Below are 21,482 nucleotides of genomic sequence, written 5' to 3' on the forward strand. Positions count from 1 at the left end.
ATTTTTAATGTAAAATGACATTTAAAAAAAAATTCCAAGTGGACTTCTGCACTTTAAAATAAATTAAAATAAATCAAATTCAAATTTAAAAATTAGCTAATATTAAATTCATTTAAAATAACTTTAAAAATTAGCTAAAAATTTAACAGAAAACCTTAAAAAAAAAAGGATGTTTCTGGGTAGAGAACGAGGCGGCGGCGACGGTGGCAAGGGCTTGCATAGCCCTCGCCGCTTGTTCTGCAAACGTCACCTTTTTTTTTTTTTTTTTAGTTTTGACTTTTTTTAAATTTTTAACCTATTTTTTCAATTAATTTTGAAAAAAAAATTGTATTCTTTGATTTTTTTTCCAATTTTTTTTATTTTTTTAATTTTTATAAACTAATTAAGTTTGTATTTTTATTTTTAGTAAAAAAAATTCGATTTTTATCCTTTTTAATTGCTGATTGGACCTCATCAAAGCCACGTCGCCTTCAAATAATAATAAAATAATGCCCACGTCAGATTTCCGACGGAGCAAATTGGATTTGGTATTGAAACGATTGTTTTTCTAAAAATTTGGTATTAAAGTAATCTGATCAAAACTTTTGACACCAAAACAATCTCCGTACACAACTTTTGACATTAAAAGCGTACTTTTCTCGTTTATCTACTTTTGATCTTCCGATTTCAGTATAGGCTCGTGCTTAGCGCACATGCCGGAATACGAGCCGAGCCCGGCCCAACCGTTACACGCACGTGTTCAGGTGGAGCTATTTGCTGAGCCAGAGCCCTTTATGAACTTTCCCTTTTTGCCTGTGTTGTCATTCATCTCAATGTTTTCCTGTTCTTTGGCTTCATTAATTAAGAGAACAGAGCAAAGAATGGAAGAGCAGTCAAGGAGGAGAGGGTCAAAGAACTAGAGAAGCCCCTGTTTGCAACAGCCATGCCAGCTCTTTTCTTTTTTTACCACTCCGAACAGAAGAAAGTTACCATCAACAACACAATACAATACAAAACAATACAAAACAACAAGAACAGCAACACTGAGATGACAGGACTTCAAGCCAAATTTTAGCAAAATCCACAATTTCTGCTTCTTGGGTCACTGGAGAGAGATAAGGTATTCACAGATACTTGTAGCATCCATTAGAAGAGGAACCATTTACAGCTTCCGCATTTACTCCTGCGAATTGCTGCTATTCAAGAATCCCAGTAAGAACAACGGGAGGGGAAGAAAAAAGGAAAGGGTGCTGAAACAGGCATTTGTATCGTACCTGAATTTCAAGCACTCTTCTTTCGTGTTGCGAAATAAATGAAGCTAGTACTTGCAGAAATGGAGAAAAAGACGAGATGTTAACAAATCAGTACCTTATTACTTGGCTGTATTTGACTTTGGAAGCCTTTCACTACCCTAGAGGCAAGGTATCGACCTAGCCTTTAACCTAACAAAAATTTAGATTCCTACTTGTGAACATTAGCCACATGAATATCATCTTCCTTTACAGCCTAAGCCTTACGAACACAATTCATGACCTCTAACTCATCCTCAAAATAAGTAGTAAACTCTCACAGCCGATGTTAGAGAAGAATCAATTGTCATAAACAGGACTTTCTCGTAAGATTGAGGTATAGGTACATGAGTTCACATTGCTGGTTTCTCTAAGAACACGTGATGGCGGTCCACAGCATTTGCGAGTGAGATGCGGATGCATCATTCTCTCATAAATAAAGATGAAAGCAGCAACAGAGAACAACTACAATTTGTTTTCCCGTTCAAAACAGGACATGTATACAGAGACTTTGCATTTCCCAATTATATTGATTAACAAACGGTAGTTACCGTTACTTTGTACTCAAATGGGGCACGAATGTACTCAGTCCTCGGTGAGAGCAACATGTCTAGGCATTCTTTGCATCTTATAAATTTCCCAGACCCTGCTTGAATAAGCAGCCCACTGCGGGAATTGTGGAAAAAGATGCCTTGAACTTGGATACTCAGAATGGAGTGCACCTTTTCTGCAGATCTCATGCATGATCATGCTTCTATGTGACCGCGTTTGGCAAGATGGTTAATTTCCACGCAGATCAGAGACAACTACGAAGTTGTTCAACAACTTGGTCGAGCATGATCCTCATTTTCGTCAAGTATGAGTTTGACTCCATTGTTCTTTAATGCATTGATGACGGCCCAGATCTTTGTTCTGTTCTTAAAGCCTTTCTTCTCTATCTCCTTGTTTATGTCCACATGAATACCCCTACCCAGTCCGTGCTCAAGACCCTCCACCTTAAGTCGCATTGCCAACACCTCTCCAATGACACCTGCAGCCTTGGCATTGCAAGATCTGCCACACTCCAGAGAGTTCTTAATGAAGTGTTCAACTGTTGATGCTGTCGCCACAATCCTCCCATTATTCCTGTCCACGACATTGGCCGTGACGTACTTTAATGATATGAACAACCTCAACACGTATCTCTTTAGAACTGTCATTTTTCTTCAGTTGATCCTGCAAATATCTAATGAGAAAGATGTTCGGAAAAAGAAAAAAAATGGAAAGTCAACATCCTGCAATGGAATATCATCCGGTGAGGGAACTTGCAGAAGGACAAAAAGTCAACCCTTCAAGCTGAAATTTCCACTGCCTCGCCATTTGTAAGCTGCTATAGTTGTATAACCAGCTCAGCAACAGGAGACATTTTTCACAATATCATCTCATTCTAGCATCTGTACCTCGTAAGTTCTAAAGTAATGAGAATGAAATTCACTTCTGTCCAAGCCCTTGCTGTTTTTTCCTTTGAAGGGAAGTTAAACTTGTCATTCATGCCACTCAAGAATAACGTGCGTCATCAGATGATTGCATCATTATATAACAAGAAGTGTTAAGACTTATACTATTGAACCTCACATCTTCCTTGAACTTATGAAGTCTTGCTTCTATAAGACAGACTTCTTTAGTTGGATGTTAAGAGGTGTAACTATGTGTCCATCAATTAACTAAGGATTTTGAGAGTTCTCACATACGTTACATGTCAACCTCTCTATTTTTAAGTGATGAATGCGATTATAATAGACTCCCTGTTATGATTTTCTAACAAGTAGAAAGGACACTATATTGGTCACATAATGTCAGCATATTTACAGTCCCAACGAGCACCCAAATAGATGGATTTATTATAGAGAAATAACCCAGATCACCAAGCTGATATAATACCCTTAAACAGAAAGAGGACGTACATTATTGAGAAACTTGGACAAAGCATGGCGAATAGAGATGGACTAAGGATAAATTGAACTAAGCAGAGCACAAACTGGATAATTGTGTGCTATTATCTACAGCCATGAACAAGAACACCATGGCGGTGTCATCTCTGGTCTCTCCAGTTTCCACGACCCTCACTTTCTATCTTCATTTCCTCGTTCCTCAATACATGACCCTCCACAACCCAACAGTCATACCGGCTGGAGCGCACCCAATGCATCCTCAGCCCTTCAATTCCGTGGGTGCGATGGTGCACCCTGCGCGACGCACCTAATGTTTTCTCAGTAACGGGAAGCTCATCCCTTTTAATTATGCTGAGAAACTAACTTCTACAATCCTTTAGAGTAGCACAATGCAGGAAGCCGACGAAATTAAGCAAGCCCAGGAAGCTTGTCTTGTTGTAGGGGTACTTTTAGCTAAGAAACAACAATATTGTAACCAATGAATCTGCTTAGTCCTGAATTTGTCCTCACGGGTTGCGATAGATATGTTCACTCCATCATAGCACTCCATTAAGAAGAAAAATCGAGTCGTGGAATAGGCCAATCCAATGTAAACCAAAGCTAAAGATTAACCAGAAACTCCGCGTGAAGTCCAAATCTTAACAATACAGAAAGCAAAAGACAAACAGAGAAAGTGAATTTGGGAAAGAAGACTTACAGAGAACGAAAGGAGAGCGGTTACCCGCAGGAGGAAAGCAAAGACCGAGCTCGAATGGAGCACACGAAGCTTCATATGGAGAGAGAGAGAGAGAGAGAGAGATTGGGCCTTGACAAAAGATGGTCGAGTCTGATAAAGTTAAGAGGCAGCCCGTGTAGATCTTGCCTACGCGAGTGCTTACACGGAGATTTAACTTTACGGCCCGTTATTCTAGAACTTCAAAAGTAAGAAAAATATATCAAATGATCTCTAAACTTTAAATCAATGTGTAATGCGATTTATAAAATTTTAATTTTTTCAATATGGTCCCTAGATACTTTTGGTACATGTTCAATTCAGTCTTCGAATTATATGGATATGTTCAATGTTGTTTCTGAATTTGAATTAATAGAAGAAAAATATTGAACATTTTCATATCGTTCGGGGACGAAATTAAACACGCACCAAAAGCCTAAGGACCATATTAAAAAAATTAAAAGTTTAAGAACAATAAGTGTAATTATCCATTAAAAGTAAGCGAGGGCTCGCACGATCTTGCCACCGGCGTCACCCCCAAACGTTCACTCCTTATAGTCTTGGTTTTTTTTTTTTTTCCTTCTATTTCAATTTTTAGTTTTTTTAATCTTGTCTTTGCTTCTTCTTTTTTCATTTTGATTATTTTGGACGTGATGTAACATCAGCACCATAAATACAAAGGGTGCGTTTGGTTCAATTTTCCCAAAGTTTCTTCGAGTCCCAAAGCCCATTGGGAAAAATAGGAGGCAATTGGCAACCATTTCTAAGGGGCTTGGGATGAAATTTAGTCTTGAGAAGGCTGTAAACTCAATGATGGTAAGGACAAGCATTAAGCTTTCGGTATTTAGCTAAATGCCGGGCTAGAGTTTTTTCTTCCGAAACTACCCTCGCTTATTCTTTCAAATTTAGATTTCGCCCCTCATCTTTTTTGTTACATTATTTTTTAATTAAAAAAAGGAAAATCAAACCCTTAGGGATAAGGCTGCTGTCGGCCGAGGCCGCTAGGGGTCAAGTGACCTTAGGCCTCGTTGTCAAGGCCGACGGACGCCGGTGCCAAATCTAGCTCACCGATGCCCTTAGCCCTATATTTCATTTTCCTCTTTTTTTTTTAATTTTTTTATTTGAAAAAGAAATATTGTAGGAAAGCCCATTTGCAATTTTTTTTTACTAAATACTAGTTAACCCAAAGTTGGTTTTCCAAGAATTTTTTATCAAATGTCGTTTGCATTTTCCCAAAACTTGAAGCGAAAGGTACTTGCATTTCCCCGAAATCCATTTTTAAAGCCGAACAAAATGCACCCAAAGATAAATATAAAAAACGCCACATCGAATTCCAGCGTACTTAGGTAGCAAATTCAATCGCCAACTTGCCAAAAGGACTAAAGCATGCAAGAGACGTATCATCATCCATAGCAAAAACACTTGCAAAAATATGATTTTTTTTTTTTTTGTGACGAGAAAGTTTAACGTAGATAGATAAAAAAATTTGTTCACGTGAAATAATCCATTGTTGATGATCTTTCTTAATTTCTTCGAGAGTATCGCGAGGAAACCGGAAAAGGAAAGGACATTTATCGGTATTGTAACAGGTGATTGGGTGATGGAATTGGGATCGCCGAGTATCTGCACGAAGAAGATGAGGACAAAAAACGTGCTCAGTCCAACATATTTTCTTACTATTCATCGATGTATTTACAACGTGAGAAAATGATTCAAGGTCTACCTTCTTGTATGTAGTAATTATTATTTATTTTTATAACCAAAAATACAAGCGCGAATACATGTTTGCCCGAAAACACATTTAAGGCCCCGCAGACTTCATGAACTGGTGAAACTCGTACGTTCGATCCGTAATATGACCCAAATCTAGAGCAGTATATTGGAGTTATTTCATATCCATTGTGGAAGGAGCTAATGGTCGACTTATAAATATGATGGAAAGTCTCATACTTTGAGCTAGTTTTGGGATAAGAGAAACTCGAGACCACCCAACACTAGATCAGAGCTAAGTTACCAATAAGGTTGGACCTAATAGTCACATGGGAGATATGAATTTTTTATAAGAGGACCAAGAACACCCAACATTGGTATCAGAGTTTGGTTACTAATATGTTTGGATCCAACAGTCACACGAGAAATACAAATTGTTGGAGTCGAGTTATCGATGCTCCAACCCAAACTCGATATACGAGAGAGAGATTGTTGAGTTATCTCATATTAGTTGTGGAAAGAGCTGGTGTACGAGAGAAATGTTCATCCTTTGAGCTAGCTTTTAGGGTCAGAGAAGGCCCAAGATCACTCAAGGGTTCTATGCGGTCACCATCATTTTTCATAAAAAATAACCTTTCTCTCTCTTCCATATATTGAAGCGAAACTCGACACTAGTTATTCATTATTTTTTACTGGCTAGCAAATGGTTTTGTCAAACCACACCTCAATGTCTTTTTTCGAATTCTCTTCTCCCAAGTATAAAGAAAATTATAGTAATGGATAATTTCCTCAAAATTCCATCAAGTTTTCCTCACTTGCAATTGCAAGTTAGTTCGCAACCTTCTCATCATGTAACAAAAGTTGCTTACTAGAGTTGGCCATCGAAAGTATGTTTAAATACATAGCCCTTCTACTCTTTCTTGTACATGACCCGTATGTACACCCCAAAATTATAGTTTAACTGGCGAATTAATGTTGATAGATATGAATTGAGTAAAGGAAGAGCGCACGGGCTACGTAACCGTGGAAAATTCATCTTCTACGAAGACCTCAGGCAGATTGAACTTCGGAAGGGTTCTTTCAAGACCTAATATCTGATGAATGCAGAAAAGAGATCATCCAAACAAAATAAAAGTTCCTTGAAATCGACAAAGCAAATCGAATCGAACCAAGGTCGTCTTGCATTCAGCCAAGAGTCAAGATCTACTTCATCTTGGATTCGAGAATTAATATTGAACTTAGGTTACAGATCCAAGCAAAAGCAAATTTGTATGTGGAAGCATTTCATCGAGTAACTCTTGAACACAACAATTTTATTATACTAAGGCCATAGTGTTGGTAAGTAGATCGAGGATTAGCTCTACTACCGGTCCACAAACAAGTTCGGTAGGTCCACTGTCGGCTGCATCCGGGCTGAAAAGACCTTACGAGGTGGTTTTCCCGTAACTATAGGTCGGTTGGACCTACCTGTCGCGCGTGCTCAAAAGATCAAGGCTCGACGATTTTATTTTCCAAGCATTAGTTAGCAGAATAGATTTCTCTTTGATTTTTTTTCTACCCAAACAGTGTTAATCGTGTGTATTATCACGAAGCAAAGTCCTCTATTTTTAGACAATAAAAGGACATTTTCTAACTTACCCCTTTAAGGTTCTTCCGTGTCGTCTTAGAGACGACCTTAATGGGACAAGTGATCGAGCAACTCAATCAATTTTGAACAGAAAGGTGTCTAACATTGATAGGTTTGTTTTGCTTGCTTTTATGGGCAAAGAGAGGCAGTTCCATGAAGATCAGAAACATCATTGAACATAAACAAAGGAGGTTTTTGCGAGAGTGACCATGTTATTCCATCTACCTACCTAAGGTACACATGTCTCAAAGCTTTTGGACATTACACCAAGCATATTATTCATGGCGCGAACCTCCAATTTAATTTGACTAATTAAGTACATTAGTCATCACGTGGACACCCAATGACTAAGTAGCACTATATGGCCTCCAAAGAGCTCGATCACAAGGAAACACATGGGACTAGAGGAAGGGTCGCCATCGTCAAATGGGTGGGCACCACTAGTCTATAAGAAGACTGGGCAAAAGCCTAACCCATCTCGTACTTTTGGATACCGACCCATTTGATCCACGCGTACCCGCACAAGAATTCATCTCGGTCGTCGTTACTCGTTAGAATCTCGCCTTAGTCGATTCCTCCTCTCGCCACGCTGAGTTATTGATTTGAGAAGGGTCGTCTGTCTCCCTAGACTCTAGCTAAGCCAAAATCCTCTCGAGCTCGCTAGGCTCGCAAGGGATGGCAAGTGCGCCTTCACGGTCGAACCCGTATTCTTCGGCCGCCTGCTCCAGGAGCCTGAGGAACGTGGGGTGCGCTAGGTAGCTCAAGGGGATCACGAACCTCTTGGGCCGGTCACCTTCCAGAGCCACCACAGCAAAGTGACCTTCCTTCACGTCGTCGGGCACGACGTCGCCACCATTCTCGCTCTCATAGTCGTCCTCCCGGTGATAATAGGATGACCATGGAGATGGCGATCTCCTACCGATCGACAGGCTCTTTTGTAGCTTCTCCACCACAATCTTGAGCTTCACAATGCCACTCCTTTTGCTACCGCTTGCTCTACTAAGCTTAGCCATTTGGGATTCCTCTCTCTTTATCTTTCTCTTTCTCTCTTGTCGTGGGACGTCGTCTGCTAGAGGGCTCTTTATATATATAGAGTGATCAGAGGCACATGAGAGAGAGGCAGAGAGAGAGATGGACAGTTATGATGCGAGCATCATGACAAGCAGGGTTAAGACTTGAGAGGAAACGACATAAGGTGAGAGAAACAGTGGAGAAATCAATACGGGAGAGACCAACGCATGTGAGTAAACTTTCGACTTACCATGAAACGTCGCTTTTCGCTTGTCGCGTCTGCCTTCTGAATTATTAACTCCTCTCTCTTTCTTCCCATGCCATGCGGATGCAGCCCCACCTCTCTGGATTTTACTACGACCTGCCAGTGTTGGTGCTCTCTTTGAATGTCCGCCACATGCCACTCGGAGCAAAGATTTGACGCCAGGAATGTATGTTCGGACGCGTATCTTCTTTTCTTTCACGTACCAGTTACGTTCACACGTCGGTATCTGATCCATACATGACTATGGCCTTCTCCTTTCGAGCTTAAACGTCCATCTCAATCAACCTTTGCATTCGGTTCTCACAGATTGGCATCTGTATTAACTTTAGATGCTGGAGTGCAACGAGATCCAAGTACAGATGCGCACATCTCCCCGGCCTATATAATTTCGGATACGGTATTTTTCCTCGTCCTATCGAATTTGGAAGGCCTCACATGGTCACATCTAAGGCAGTTTCGTCATTGGCAGCCGGAGAAAATTTAGTCCTTCTACAAATGAGGTTAGTCATAATAGCTGGGGGTGAGCATGGTAGACCGTTGGGAACCAATCTGGTTCCAACTTCTAGGATATGTAGGGGAGGTTCCGGTTTCCAAAACTCAAGAACTAGTTCCTACGGGCAGGTGGAACCCGAGACAAGTCTATATTTCTCTTGTTTTATTTCTTGCCGTGATCCTAGGGCATAAATTTGAGCTTCTATTTTCGACAGTATCCATGAATGAGGCTTTAAATTTGTTGATATTTCATATTCTTCATGTGTCTAAATATGCGTTGTGATCGGAAGATCTTAGTAGCAAATGGTGGCCATTAGAGGTGATGATTTACTATAATCGTTCAATTAAGAATACATATGGAACCCGAGTAAACGAAACCTATGACAAGATAGGTTCTAGATTCCAGTGTATGCAAGGTAAACTTTATATTTCAAAAATTGAAGAACCGGTTCCGATGGATAGGTTGTAGGTGGTACCCAAATAGACCCCGAAAGCACTCACCCCTAATTATAACTATCCAAAGTTTTTCTCCATCTCCTACTTGGCAATTGAGTAGACGACCAAGGAGAGACGCCGGACCAAAGGAGTGTGATTTTTTTCATTTTTTTTTTTTTTTTGGTCGAAGAACGTGTGTTATGTGTGTATATATCCGCATTCACAATTCGCTTTACGACTCACAAAGGGTTTCAAACTCTTAGAACAAGAACGTGTTCCAAAATAGGTTTGGGACAGAACACGCCAAAGTCAGAACCTTCATAGTGCGACGCCGGCAGTAATAGTCCGTGAACCGTCCGAGCATGTTCTGTTTAAGCGAAACGAGAGAAACGTGGGTGATCAAGATTCGGGCCAGAAAACGCGCATGCCGGCTATAGAACATATCATTTCGCGTGTGACCTCTGCAAAAATTACTGTTTGGAAGTAAGATCAACAATGAAAAATTGCTCGTCATACACAAGAAGCCGAGGTCGATGCATGTGGTGCGTCTCAGAAGAATTCAATGAGTATAGTCTTTTCGATTGCATATATAGTGGCCGGTGGATTTGATTTCGTGGATATGGAGAGAGGACGAAGAAGTTTCCAGAGACGTAAATCCAGAGAAGAACAATCTCTGATGAACTTGTCACTTGTGTGGTTCGCATGCATGTTGGTCCTGCTCAGAACGAATGGCTTTAGCTTAAAGTTTCAGAAAGAGAGAGAGGGCAACGTCTGAATGTGAGCGGGCGTTCGTGCATGCAATTTCCTACCTTAAACTCTCTATAATTTCTCCTCACCAACCAACTTGAAAATAACTTTTCCTTCGTGTGGACGAGCAATTGACAGATATATACTGGCGTTGAAAAGTTGGGAAAACTGTCCCCAAAAAAATATTGAACTTATTGCACAATTGTCAACTCAGTCATACATCCTTTAATCGCGTCAATTTTTCTTTTTTTGAGTATTAAACATTTTCATGTTATGTCAATTGATTCAATCCGACCAATTTTGGTCGAAGACCGCTAACGCAGATATCGGTCATCCTACGTGCACGGTCAATACTTTTGTAGAGAACTTTTAATAATATTTCGAGATTTTCTCGAATTTTTTATTATGTGTTTTTCTTTTTTTAATTTTTTTTTCTGTTTCTTCTCTTTTCCTTCTTTTTTTTACCGTGGCCAGCGAGAGTTATCGGGCCCTCGCCCGTGACCGGTGATCGCTTAGCTGCCCTCACCCAATGGCCAGCCAAGGCCTAGCGACCCCCACTGGCCACCTTAAAGAGAAAAAAAAAAAGATAAGGAAAAGAGAAGAATAGAAATAAAATGTAAATAAATAATTACTAAAAAATTACCTACGTCAATGCCAATCGTGTCACATAAAAAAGGGTCAGTATTCACGTCAGCAATTTTCAATCAAAATTAGTCATATTAACTTGATTGGAAAAGTGTGCAAATGTTTAATATTTAATTGACATAATTAAAAAGTTTTTCATTGAATTGGCAAAAGTATAATAAATTCAGTGTCTTTTGAATAATTATTGATGAAAAGCTAGGGCTGCTTCTTACGTGGCAGAGTCCTGGATACCTCCATGGCCCACACTCGACCTTTCAGAACCCACCCCCTTTTGACTTCAATAAGGTACTTAAAATACCCTATAAACACGTAGTTAAGAAATGAGAATTCAAGCCTATTTATAAGCTTTATTACATGATTATCTACGAGAATAAGATAAACATGATACCGAATATAATCAATTAAGGATAAGGAATATCAAAGGAAATACATGAATAATCCCGACGGATGTGCGGAATCAAGTAGATATCCTAATATTGCTAACACGATGAAACTTCTCATCTTGAAATCAACTCAATGATCAAAACTTAAAAGAAGTACCCTTATCAGCAGCTGAACCTTGTTCGTGTAATGAGTTTACCAAATCAAATTGTTGATTACTTGTTGCGGGGATAATGCAAACCGAATGGGCAACTAGGTTTTTTTTTTTGTAAGTATAATTAGCGACTCATAGTGAAAGATTGTCCGTGTGTCTATACTAAATTTAGTCGATCGATAATTCAAACATCATAAGAACATCACATTTTTTTAGAGGGAGGTTAATTAGTCTTAGTTTGTACTGTAAGTAAAGTTCTACTACCAAGCTCTTATTTATGGAGGTTAGATAATAAAACTTAGGGGTGATCGGTTCCGGGTTCTACGTTAGAGGTTCCACTTAGAACCTGGAACTACTCGTCGGAATAGATTTCTCATTCTTTTGGAACCTAAAATCCACCATGCATATCTTGGAACATGAAACATACTTTATCACGGGTTCCGGAGTCGGTTTCGGGGTTTACCCATATTCTACATGTATTCTTATTTGAACGATTGTAGTGAATCATCACATTTAATGTCCATCACTTGCTGCTGCAATCCACTAACCACAACTCACATTTATATACAAGAAGAATATTAAATATTAATAAAGTAAAAGTCTCAGTCATAAATATAGCCGGAAATTGCATCTCAAACTAGTGGTTCCGGGTTATACATTTATCATTTGATGCCCTAGAACACGTAGGATCATGCGAAAACATATATCAAGAAAAATATAAAAACTTATTCTAGGTTCCAAGTTCTAGATGGTGAAATTTGAAACCTATTCGTCGAAACGGATTCCTTATTTTTTGAAACCCGAAACTTACTCTACATACCTATAGCCACACCATCACCACAACTCCTCCCGGAGTCCACTGTTGCCGCTGCTTCATCAATAACCAGCCTATCCATCGTTGACTAGTCTTGCTACGTCGCCTCCCTCTGGACTTCAGATTGAGATAGTTGAGATTCATGTGTCTACCTGAATCTGGGCAAACTTAGTGCTAATGTGCTATACGTCAACCAAATTTTTGGAAAGTATTTAATGGGCGGATCGATAGGAAACAAAATATTCTAAAAAGTGCATGAACTTACGTGTTCTTTATTGTGAAAAAATGGTGCGAGTTTCCACTTTCTGTTTGAATTTTGAAGCAGTTTATGTGAAGAACCATGGTGCCCAATACCAAGCATATAACATTATCGTATTTAGGTTACTACCTCCGATTTTAACTCGCTTCTCACCTGACCAATATAATTTCTCTTGGCTTTGGGGCAGCACCAACTACCGGGGGCACGGGTCGATATATCTTAGTAACTATAGGTATAGTAAGATTAGAAGATTATCAAATTCAGTTCGATTAGTAGAGTATTCAAAGGTTCCGGATACTCCGGTCTCAGGGAAGAAAGAGATAACCATTGAAAATATGGACCGTCTTGTTTTATATCTTCCGATGCCCACTTGAACTTAGTCGATATTTATCTCCCAAATAGTTAGATGACAATATATTAGTATGCCTAGGGTTTAGTCTAGTATAGACAATTATGTTTTCTTACCTCATCGAACATAACAAGATGTCTGCACGATGTCATTAAGCTGGGTCCCACCGTCCGGTTTGTCACGGAAATTGGACATTGACGCACTCCGCAAATGTAGCTTTCTTATGACAGGACTGAAAAGAACAGTGCCAATCACGACACTTTCGGTCATCCGACATTTTATTTTTTTTAGGGTATTTTTCTCTATTAATTATCATTAGAGTATTTCTTTATATTCTCCCGTATCTTTTAAAATTGCACATGTATTTTCATTTAATTATACATATGCTTGATTGATATGTCAACTTGAAAGATCATCCACCGCCGCCTTTTCGTCCACAGACAAACACTACGACAGGACTCGCTGCCCTTGGACTAACCAGATGAATAGCCACCTACCGCTAGAGGTGGCCGGTTCCTTGGAACCGGCGGTTCCCGTTCCGGGTTTGGAACCGCCGGTTCCGGTTCTTAGGCCCAAAGGCTATTTTCCCCTAAGTCTCCTCCTTTTTTAAAAAAAAAGGGTTGGAATCGTGGGCCCGGTCAACGGGCCGGTTCCAGGCCCACGGTTCAATTTGGCCATGTCTACATACTGCAACGACATTCTCTTGCTTGATGACATCTTCAACACATTGAATCGCTTCGGCCATCCACGTGGGCATTTTTGGGATCTTTTATTTAAACTCAAGTTGACATTTTTTTAGAGGTGAGGGATTTCAAGTTCCGTACTGATTCCACTAGAAACCTATAACCTACTCGTCATAACAAGTTTATCATTTTTTGGAACCCGAAACATATCTTGTGTACTCTAGAACTTGAAACATACCATATCACAGATTCCAAGCTCTACCTAGGTTCCACATATAATTCATTTGATGACCACCACTTGCGGCTACACTTCATCGACCACGACTCGTACTTAGACGCACGAATAAATATGAAACATTAATGAAGTAAAAATCGCAGTCATAAATGTCACTGAAAATGAAAACTTAGACTAGTGGTTCCGAATTAGAAACGCATTATCGGACATCATGAAATACCGTAAGATCACATGCGATGACATATATAAAAAAAAAAACCACATAACTTATTACATGTTACGGGTTCCCTAATTTTTTTTAACTTGAAACTTACTTTGCAAACCTCGTAACCCGAAACTAGACAAGTGCCCCACCAGTCCGATTCTAGGTTCCACGTTCTACTTTGAAACTATGCTCACTCCTAAATTATCGTATGCCATTTACCTTATTAGAGATAATTAGAATAATTCTCGTGATGCACCTCATCTCTCGGGATTGCATATATATCTCCTTTGATTATGCATATATGTAACTGAGATAATCATCTAATAAAACCTATAAACAGTTTTATCTACTTTCCATTGTATAACATAGAAGTATACAGAAACTCCATAGTTTCCGTTTTTGTTTTGCGTATTTATTATCTAAATATTGAAACACGACTTCAGCAGATGCATCCAAGGAAAAGTGGTGGAACTGATGAGGGGCTCTTCTCTCACTAGTTTGCTTCTCCAACTAGAAGATGCATGCTTGCGTTTCAAGACTTAATAATCCCTGAAAGGGATTTGATGAAGCATATTCAACAAGGGCTTCTACGTCTATGATTTCACAAAATGAAAAAGAAGAAAGAACATAAATCTTCAAGATTTAGAGCATGTTTGATAATATTTCTGTTCCTCTGATTTCGTTTCCCGAAACAAAAAAGAATCAGAAATATATTTGGTAATGCAAATGATTCGATTCTCGCTCCCGGAAACACTTTTGGACCAAAAATAAGAAGTAAAAAAAAGTTTCTTTAAAAAAAAAAAAAGAACACTTTTGAGAATAAAAAAGGCAATGATAGTCTTCTCTCACTTTTGTCGTGCACCCAGGCCGAGTCAACCCAACCTGATCTGGATATTTTTTTTAATAAAAATTTAGGAAATTAATTAAAAAATAGAAAATGATTAAAAAATAAAAAATGCAAAATTCTTTAAAATTCTTTAAAAAAAAAAAGGAAAAAATCAGAAAAAATTCCAAAATTTTCAAAAAATTATCAAAAATTAGGAGATGGGTCATTATGGCCAATCTTATTTTTGGCGATTTTTCCTTTTGATTTATCCCAAATGACGATTTTGCCCCTCATCAGCAATTAGTTTCGAAAAATCTTGAAAATTTCCCAAAAATCTCAAAAAGTAAGAAATTGGTACATTCAACTAGCCAATCTTATTTTTGGTGATTTTGCCTTTCGATTTTTCCTAAGCCCCGTCTAATTTGTTACCCGAGTACCATGCTGCATCAATGACCATCCATATGGTATTCAAGGATAAAAGTGAGCTACCTATATGGCAGAGATGAAATTTATTCATTGTGAGCAATAAAAGATAATCAAAGTCACCTCTTTCATCCTTAGCATATACATAGCCTCAAGAAAAGCATGAAAAAATAACAATTTTAGCATATTATCCTTCCAAGGAATAAACCTAAAGCATCTCTATTTTGGTCAAAAAGATGTCATGGTGCAAGAGGATCGCAACTTTGGGGTATGAAGAAAGTCATCAAATGTGATTATGTAATTATTTGATTTAAATAACAAATTGGAAAGAGAAATTATTTCCCAAAACATAAATTTTGTGCGATTACCAAACGCGTTTTTGTTTCGAGAACGGAAATTTTATGCAATTACAAAATGAATTCCGATTCTCTAAAACTCATCCGAAAATAGAATCAAAAAAGTTGATTCTAATTAGAATCATTTTTTTAAAACAAAAATGTTATCAAATACGCCCTTATTGGCCGTCGGTTTCGCTTGGTCTACGTCATTAATTGTCCAAGATATTTTGGGAGGGAAAAAAAGGGAAAGCTCTCTAACGTTATGTTCCAGAGTTGTCAAGGGGACCCCCTCCTACAATGCCACGCCTTGGACACATGGGATCATTTCTTTTCGACCTTATGTAATTGGGACATAAGCGGAAGCACTTTTCTAGTCCACGTAAGCACACGCGCATGAGCTGGACAATGAAAAGCGAGGGAGAAAATCTCAATCGTCTGACGTTGATGCTCATTGTGGGGCCTCTCGCCTAGCTGTCATCAGAGATATTTTCCCAAGACATTATTGGGAAGATTGGACCCTATTTTGTTTGGGACATCGTGTCCTTCAACTTCAAGCAACTGGACTTATGACACGGTCGCCACATGCGAGAGAATTCGAAGTCAGATCTTCGTATCTTTCCAGAGATAAGAACACGTACTCTTCAATGTGCAAAATGAGCCAGATTCTTTAAAATTATTATCCAGAAAAGGAAGGTTTTTTTTTTTCTTTTTGTTATGGAAACACGAACGATCGGTCATCACATGTGACAGATTAATTAATGTTTAATTCTCGAAAAATAAAAAATTAGGATATAGATACAAAGTGCAATTGAAGTTGAAAAGGGGAGACAGTCAAAGCACGGGTTTTTGAGTAGAGAAACTCGTTTGATAAAAACACAAGATTTTATTGTCATAGCATAAATTCGTTTGATAACAATATAAAATTATTATGTTTGTGATGGAGGTCAGGGTTGCGATGTGAGGGAGAGCTACGGTTATGGTAACGGGTGATCGGCGGACGGCGGCTAGATAGAAAAACGAAATTGCTTTGTCAAATAGATTTTTATTTCAAATCTGATTTTGAAAATAAATAAATAAATAAAGAATAAAAGAGATAAGTTTTTTCATGACACATAATCAATCAGGAGGACAGTGTCGAGCCTGTCCTTCGTTCTGACGGGCATCGATCATGTCGGTTTTGCGGGCTCCTTCCATGAGTACACCAACGCCAACCTGCCCCAAAATAAATAAACAAAGGGTAAAGCAAAATAATTTTCAATAAATGAAAAGGGTTTCAATAGCATCCGAATTATTCCTTTTTCCCAAAAAAAAAAAAAAAAACATTGCTATCATCATTGAACTTTCCATTTATTTAATATAATCTCTGATTTTTTGTCCAGTGTATAATATCGTCCCTGAACTTTTAATTTATTCATCATGATCTCTAAACTTTGGTCTAATACTAAAATGCAATGTCGTCCAATACGGCTCTCGAACTTTCAAGCATTTTCGTATAGTTTAAGAATTACGTCGAATATTTATCAATAGTTTAAAGATCACATCGAACAAATTAAAAATTATAGGAACGACGTTGCACGTTGGATCAAAATTCAAGGATCACATTATATATGGATGACATTGACCGTCGCACCAAGATTTAAGAGCCCTTTTATGTTATTATTCTTACTTACTTAAATTGGATTAATCAATGGGGAGCTCGACAAGCAAGGACAGTACAACGTACGACACTGATGATGCTAACCCTTCATTGCTTGTGAAGGTCTTGGGGGGGACATTGGTCCCATGAATATGATCCCCCACAATCACTCGTGTGGAGTCACAGTCAGTGTAGCCAGGTCCCCAAGCTCGGCTTAGATCTTAACTCAAAGGTCCGACACGTTTGGCGAAAAGAGAAAATATCCAACGGGGAAGAGAATCAAAAAGCTTTTACCTCCTGATGTTAAATGACTTTCCTTTATCGAGTAAGAGAATGAACGAACTGTCTGAGTGCTTTTGGACCGACACCGTACATCGGTCGCTTCAGTCGCCTCTTCTTCTTTTGGATGAAGAGCTAGGAAAGAGATCCCTCCGGCCGCGAGGTGCGACCCGTCATTCGCTATCATCCCATACTTAGTGTGCTTTTAGAAAGCAAAGGAATGCTGCAAATCAAGTGCAAATTGCAACACATTGAGCCCATCTTGTGCTCTGCTCAAGTGACCTCATTCCTGAGGTGCTGAATGATTAGTGATTACATGAAATTTGGCTATTGGGGCTCACCGCCCAGGTTAAGGTTAATGATCGCCCCACATTAAAGTAGGGGTGAGCACCATAACCGGATTGAATTGGGAATCGGCCTGAACCGGTCACTTCTTTGGAACCGATGATAATCAGCCCAGTTCCGATTCCGGTTGTGGACCAAATCATCGGAACCGCCTAGATAAGATCGTCAATTTTTTTCATTTATAAGTTTATTACTACAAAACATTTTTTAAAAGATGATTAGAGGGTGGCATGTAATTTTGCATTTGCTTTAAGTCGGAACCCCAATTTATCATTCTCGCCGCTCAATCCCTCTCGACTCTCGGCTCTCGCTCAGTCTCAAGCCTCTCACTTCCTAGTCTCACGAGATGACCCCTCCCTCAATGCCATCTCAAGTCTTGACTCCCACCTCTTCTCTTGCTCTTGCTTCTTAGTTTGCCTATCTCAGCTCACGGAATCTCTAGCCAATCGCCTCCCTCTCTCATTCCCCGCGCTCACTCGCTCTCTCCTATAAGCAATTCCTTCATCGTAATATCATCCAAGGTTTGACCTTTTCGAACTCTGTTACTAATTCTTGTGGCTGAATTATCCATTTAATATCTTTTGAAGTGTTAAATCAGGATTTGGATTATGAGGAACTTCTCATTTTCGACAATTGATGCTCCAATTATTGAGAAATTTGAGAAGCGGTTGCTGGGTTAGAAGATCTTTTGAAGGAGGAAGATTGACCCTCGTCAAAAGCACTCTCCAATTTTCCTATCAATTTCATGTCTTTCTTTCCAATCCCGTGCTCGGTTGCCGAAAGGCTGGAGAAGATAAAAACAAACGATTTCACATCTGCATAGAAAAGAGACACACATGCAGTTTGCAGGAAAAAACAAAACTCAGCCGCTTCCTTGTTTCACAAACTAAGAACCGACCTTACTAGTCGAGTAGTCCAATTGCAGGTTCAAGGTAAGAATCAACCCATCATGAATCCGATCGCCCTTACTTTTTAGAGAGTTCCTTCTATGACTAAAGTAAAAAAAAGTACATATGACCCGGACATGTCAAAGTCCGAAGGCAAGTGAGCAGCAAGTCCACCTAGAGAATGCCATTTGGGCCCGTGGGCCTGGAACCGGCCCATTGACTGGCCCGAAACCGGCCTGTTGACCGGCTCAAAACCGGCCTGTTGACCGGGCCCACAATTCCATAACCGTGGAAACCGGCGGTTCCGGGCGGGTTCCGAACAAAAAAAAAAAAAAAAAATTTAAAGTGCCGTGGGGCGGAGAGCCCAACGGCTCTCTGGCCCGGGCCCCGCCCCTCCCCCCCCCCCACCCCACAATGGCTCTTTGGCCATTGAAAAAAAAAAAATTTTAATTATTATTTATAAATACATATGCTCCCCCATTTTATTTTTCTCACAAATTCTCCGAACAATTCTCTCAAATTCTCTCAAATCCTCTCAATTCGCTCAATTCTCTCAATCCCGACTCAATTCTCTCAATCGGATTTCCAATCAATTCTCTCAAAAATGACAAGTGAAAGCAGAAATGCCGACAAGGGTAAGATGACTATGAGAGATTTCGAGCATCCCATTCCCGAATATGATACTCGTGAATATGCATGTTGGGAAGACGACGACGATAATATCAACCATGTCCCGATTCCGAACGTCGAGCACATCCCAACACAAGAAAGTCTTCATCCTCCCACCGGTGTCGAAGAAACGTCAACGGCAAATGAGCCGGAACGGAAGGGCCGAGATAATACATCCGACTTGTTGATACACTTCGACAAGGTACGTGATGAAGGCGAAGGTAAATATAATATAAAATGTAAATATTGTTTGCAAACATATAAATTTACGAAAGGAGATGGATACGAAACATTCCGTCGGCATTTGACGAAAAAACATCCAACGCAAGTGGGGATCGACAATACGCAACAACAAATTTCCGAGTACGCCACTTCTAATCCTCATCCTATATTCCGTTACAACGATGCACTTTATAAACAAATATTAGTTGAATATGTTGCCCTTAATCATGCTCCGTTTAATACTGGTGAAAATTTTAATATGAAATATTTGATAAATACTGCGTTGGTTCCGCAAGCACTAACTATTTCAAAAAATACTCTTAAACGCGAAATTTTTCATCTTTATAAAAAAGGGAAAAAATCTTTAGCAAAATTTTTTTGTGGAATTCAATGAACGTGTGTATATAGATAGTGATATTTGGAGTGATCCTTGGCAATTTCATTCTTATATAGGTGTCACGTGTCATTGGATAGGTAACGATTGGATTATTCAAAAAAGACTTATTGCATTCCAAGTTTTTGATGAAAAACATTCGGCTCATAATATTTATAGAATAATTAGGCAAGTTTTAGAAAAATATAATTTGATAAATAAAGTATTTTCAATTGGTTTTGATAATGCCACCGCAAATACCGCTTTTATTCCCGAATTAGAAAATATTTGCAAACCCACTTTTGGCGAACAATTTTTTCACATTAGATGTGTTTGTCATGTTTTAAATTTATGTGTACAAGATGGTTTACGAACTCTTGACACTTCTCTAGCCCCAATAAAGGGTGCAATTAAATTTTTATGGAGTCGTCCCATTTTTATGAAATCATGGGGAAAATTTTGTAAACAAAATGGGAGAAAGGCAAGAAGATTTCCAAAAGATATTTCGACTAGTTGGAATTCTACATATGAGTTGCTTCGACAAACTTTTGATTATAAAGATTTTATTATGTATGTTTATTTCACAAAATATTCCCGAAATTACTTTACTTCCTCAACATTGGAACGTTTGCAAAAAAAATTTAAATTTTTTGAAAATTTTTAATGATGCTACTAAGACTTTATCTGGTATTTATTATCCTACTACGCATTTATTTTTAATAGAGTGTATTAATATTGGTAGTGTTTTTAGTGAATATGAAAATGATACCGAATTAGCTCGAACTATTTTAGTAATGCGAGAAAAATGATTGCATTATTATTTGCAAATTCCTCTTGTCTATTTAGTTGGTATTGTTTTTTATCCACGTATTAAATTAGACGGTTTACTAGATTATTTGAATGTGTATTATCATGATTGTTTACATTTGGAAGATTCAATAGATATTTCAAATGTACTAGGAGATGTTAAAGAATCTATAGTAGTATTATATAGAGAATTCTGTAGTAGATATGGTTTAAGTGATTACGGATCTTTACAATTTACTGCCTCACGTAGAGAATGTGGTAGTTCACTTGGTAGAGGGTATAATATGCTCAAGAGTAGGCAAAAAAAATAAAAAGGGGCAATAGGTAGTATTTCTGAATTAGAAAAATATTTAACCACTCAATTTGAGTTTCGTGATACGTAACATAGTACAAATTTCGAAATCCTGAAGTGGTGGAAGAGTCACCAAATCGATTATCCAGTTCTCGCCTTCATCGCTCGTCGGATATTAGCAACCCTTTCTTCAACGGTTGTAGTTGAACAAGCATTTAGCGCTGAAGGATTAATTTTGGACTCTCGCCGTTCAAGATTAAGCTCGGAGTCTGTGGAAGCTCAAGCTTGTGTCGACGATTGGACGAGGGCGAAATATCGACACCAAGAGCTGGATCGTGAATACGAATTTTTTAACGATGATATTGGAGATACCACCGCCACGGGTACCATAACGGGTAGCGACGATTGACGATGAGGTAAGTTGGGGTTATCAAAGGTAAAAGAATTACATGGGCTTTGATT

General features: G+C 38.8%; 2 protein-coding genes across 4 annotated transcripts; both read right to left on the reverse strand.

Annotated features, from left to right (window-relative positions):
* Positions 1 to 1,720: 1,720 nt before the first annotated feature.
* On the reverse strand, positions 1,721 to 3,960 carry LOC115756408. Of its 3 annotated transcripts, none has more exons than XM_030696167.2 (2): positions 3,897 to 3,960; positions 1,721 to 2,493 (listed from the first exon to the last, which is right to left on the reverse strand). In XM_030696167.2, the coding sequence occupies exon 2, from the start codon at positions 2,465 to 2,467 to the stop codon at positions 2,087 to 2,089; it is 381 nt and encodes a 126-aa protein (XP_030552027.1). In that variant the 5' UTR covers positions 2,468 to 2,493; positions 3,897 to 3,960; the 3' UTR covers positions 1,721 to 2,086. The 3 variants fall into 3 exon arrangements, with proteins under 3 accessions (XP_030552027.1, XP_030552026.1, XP_030552028.1); XM_030696166.2 differs by having other exon boundaries at positions 1,721 to 2,483; positions 3,897 to 3,943; XM_030696168.2 differs by having other exon boundaries at positions 1,721 to 2,483; positions 3,921 to 3,938.
* A 3,417-nt stretch (positions 3,961 to 7,377) lies between these two features.
* On the reverse strand, positions 7,378 to 8,312 carry LOC115756409 (auxin-induced protein 10A5). Its single transcript, XM_030696169.2, has one exon. The coding sequence runs from the start codon at positions 8,259 to 8,261 to the stop codon at positions 7,884 to 7,886; it is 378 nt and encodes a 125-aa protein (XP_030552029.1). The 5' UTR covers positions 8,262 to 8,312; the 3' UTR covers positions 7,378 to 7,883.
* Between the last annotated feature and the right edge of the window lie 13,170 nt (positions 8,313 to 21,482).

The sequence above is a fragment of the Rhodamnia argentea genome, chromosome 6, assembly GCF_020921035.1.
Source record: "Rhodamnia argentea isolate NSW1041297 chromosome 6, ASM2092103v1, whole genome shotgun sequence".
Taxonomy (NCBI): domain Eukaryota; kingdom Viridiplantae; phylum Streptophyta; class Magnoliopsida; order Myrtales; family Myrtaceae; genus Rhodamnia; species Rhodamnia argentea.

What these genes read in the sequence shown, in the direction of transcription:
- LOC115756408 (XM_030696167.2), bottom strand. Translation starts at nt 2,467, where the DNA reads ATGACAGTTCTAAAGAGATACGTGTTGAGGTTGTTCATATCATTAAAG.
- LOC115756409 (XM_030696169.2), bottom strand. Translation starts at nt 8,261, where the DNA reads ATGGCTAAGCTTAGTAGAGCAAGCGGTAGCAAAAGGAGTGGCATTGTG.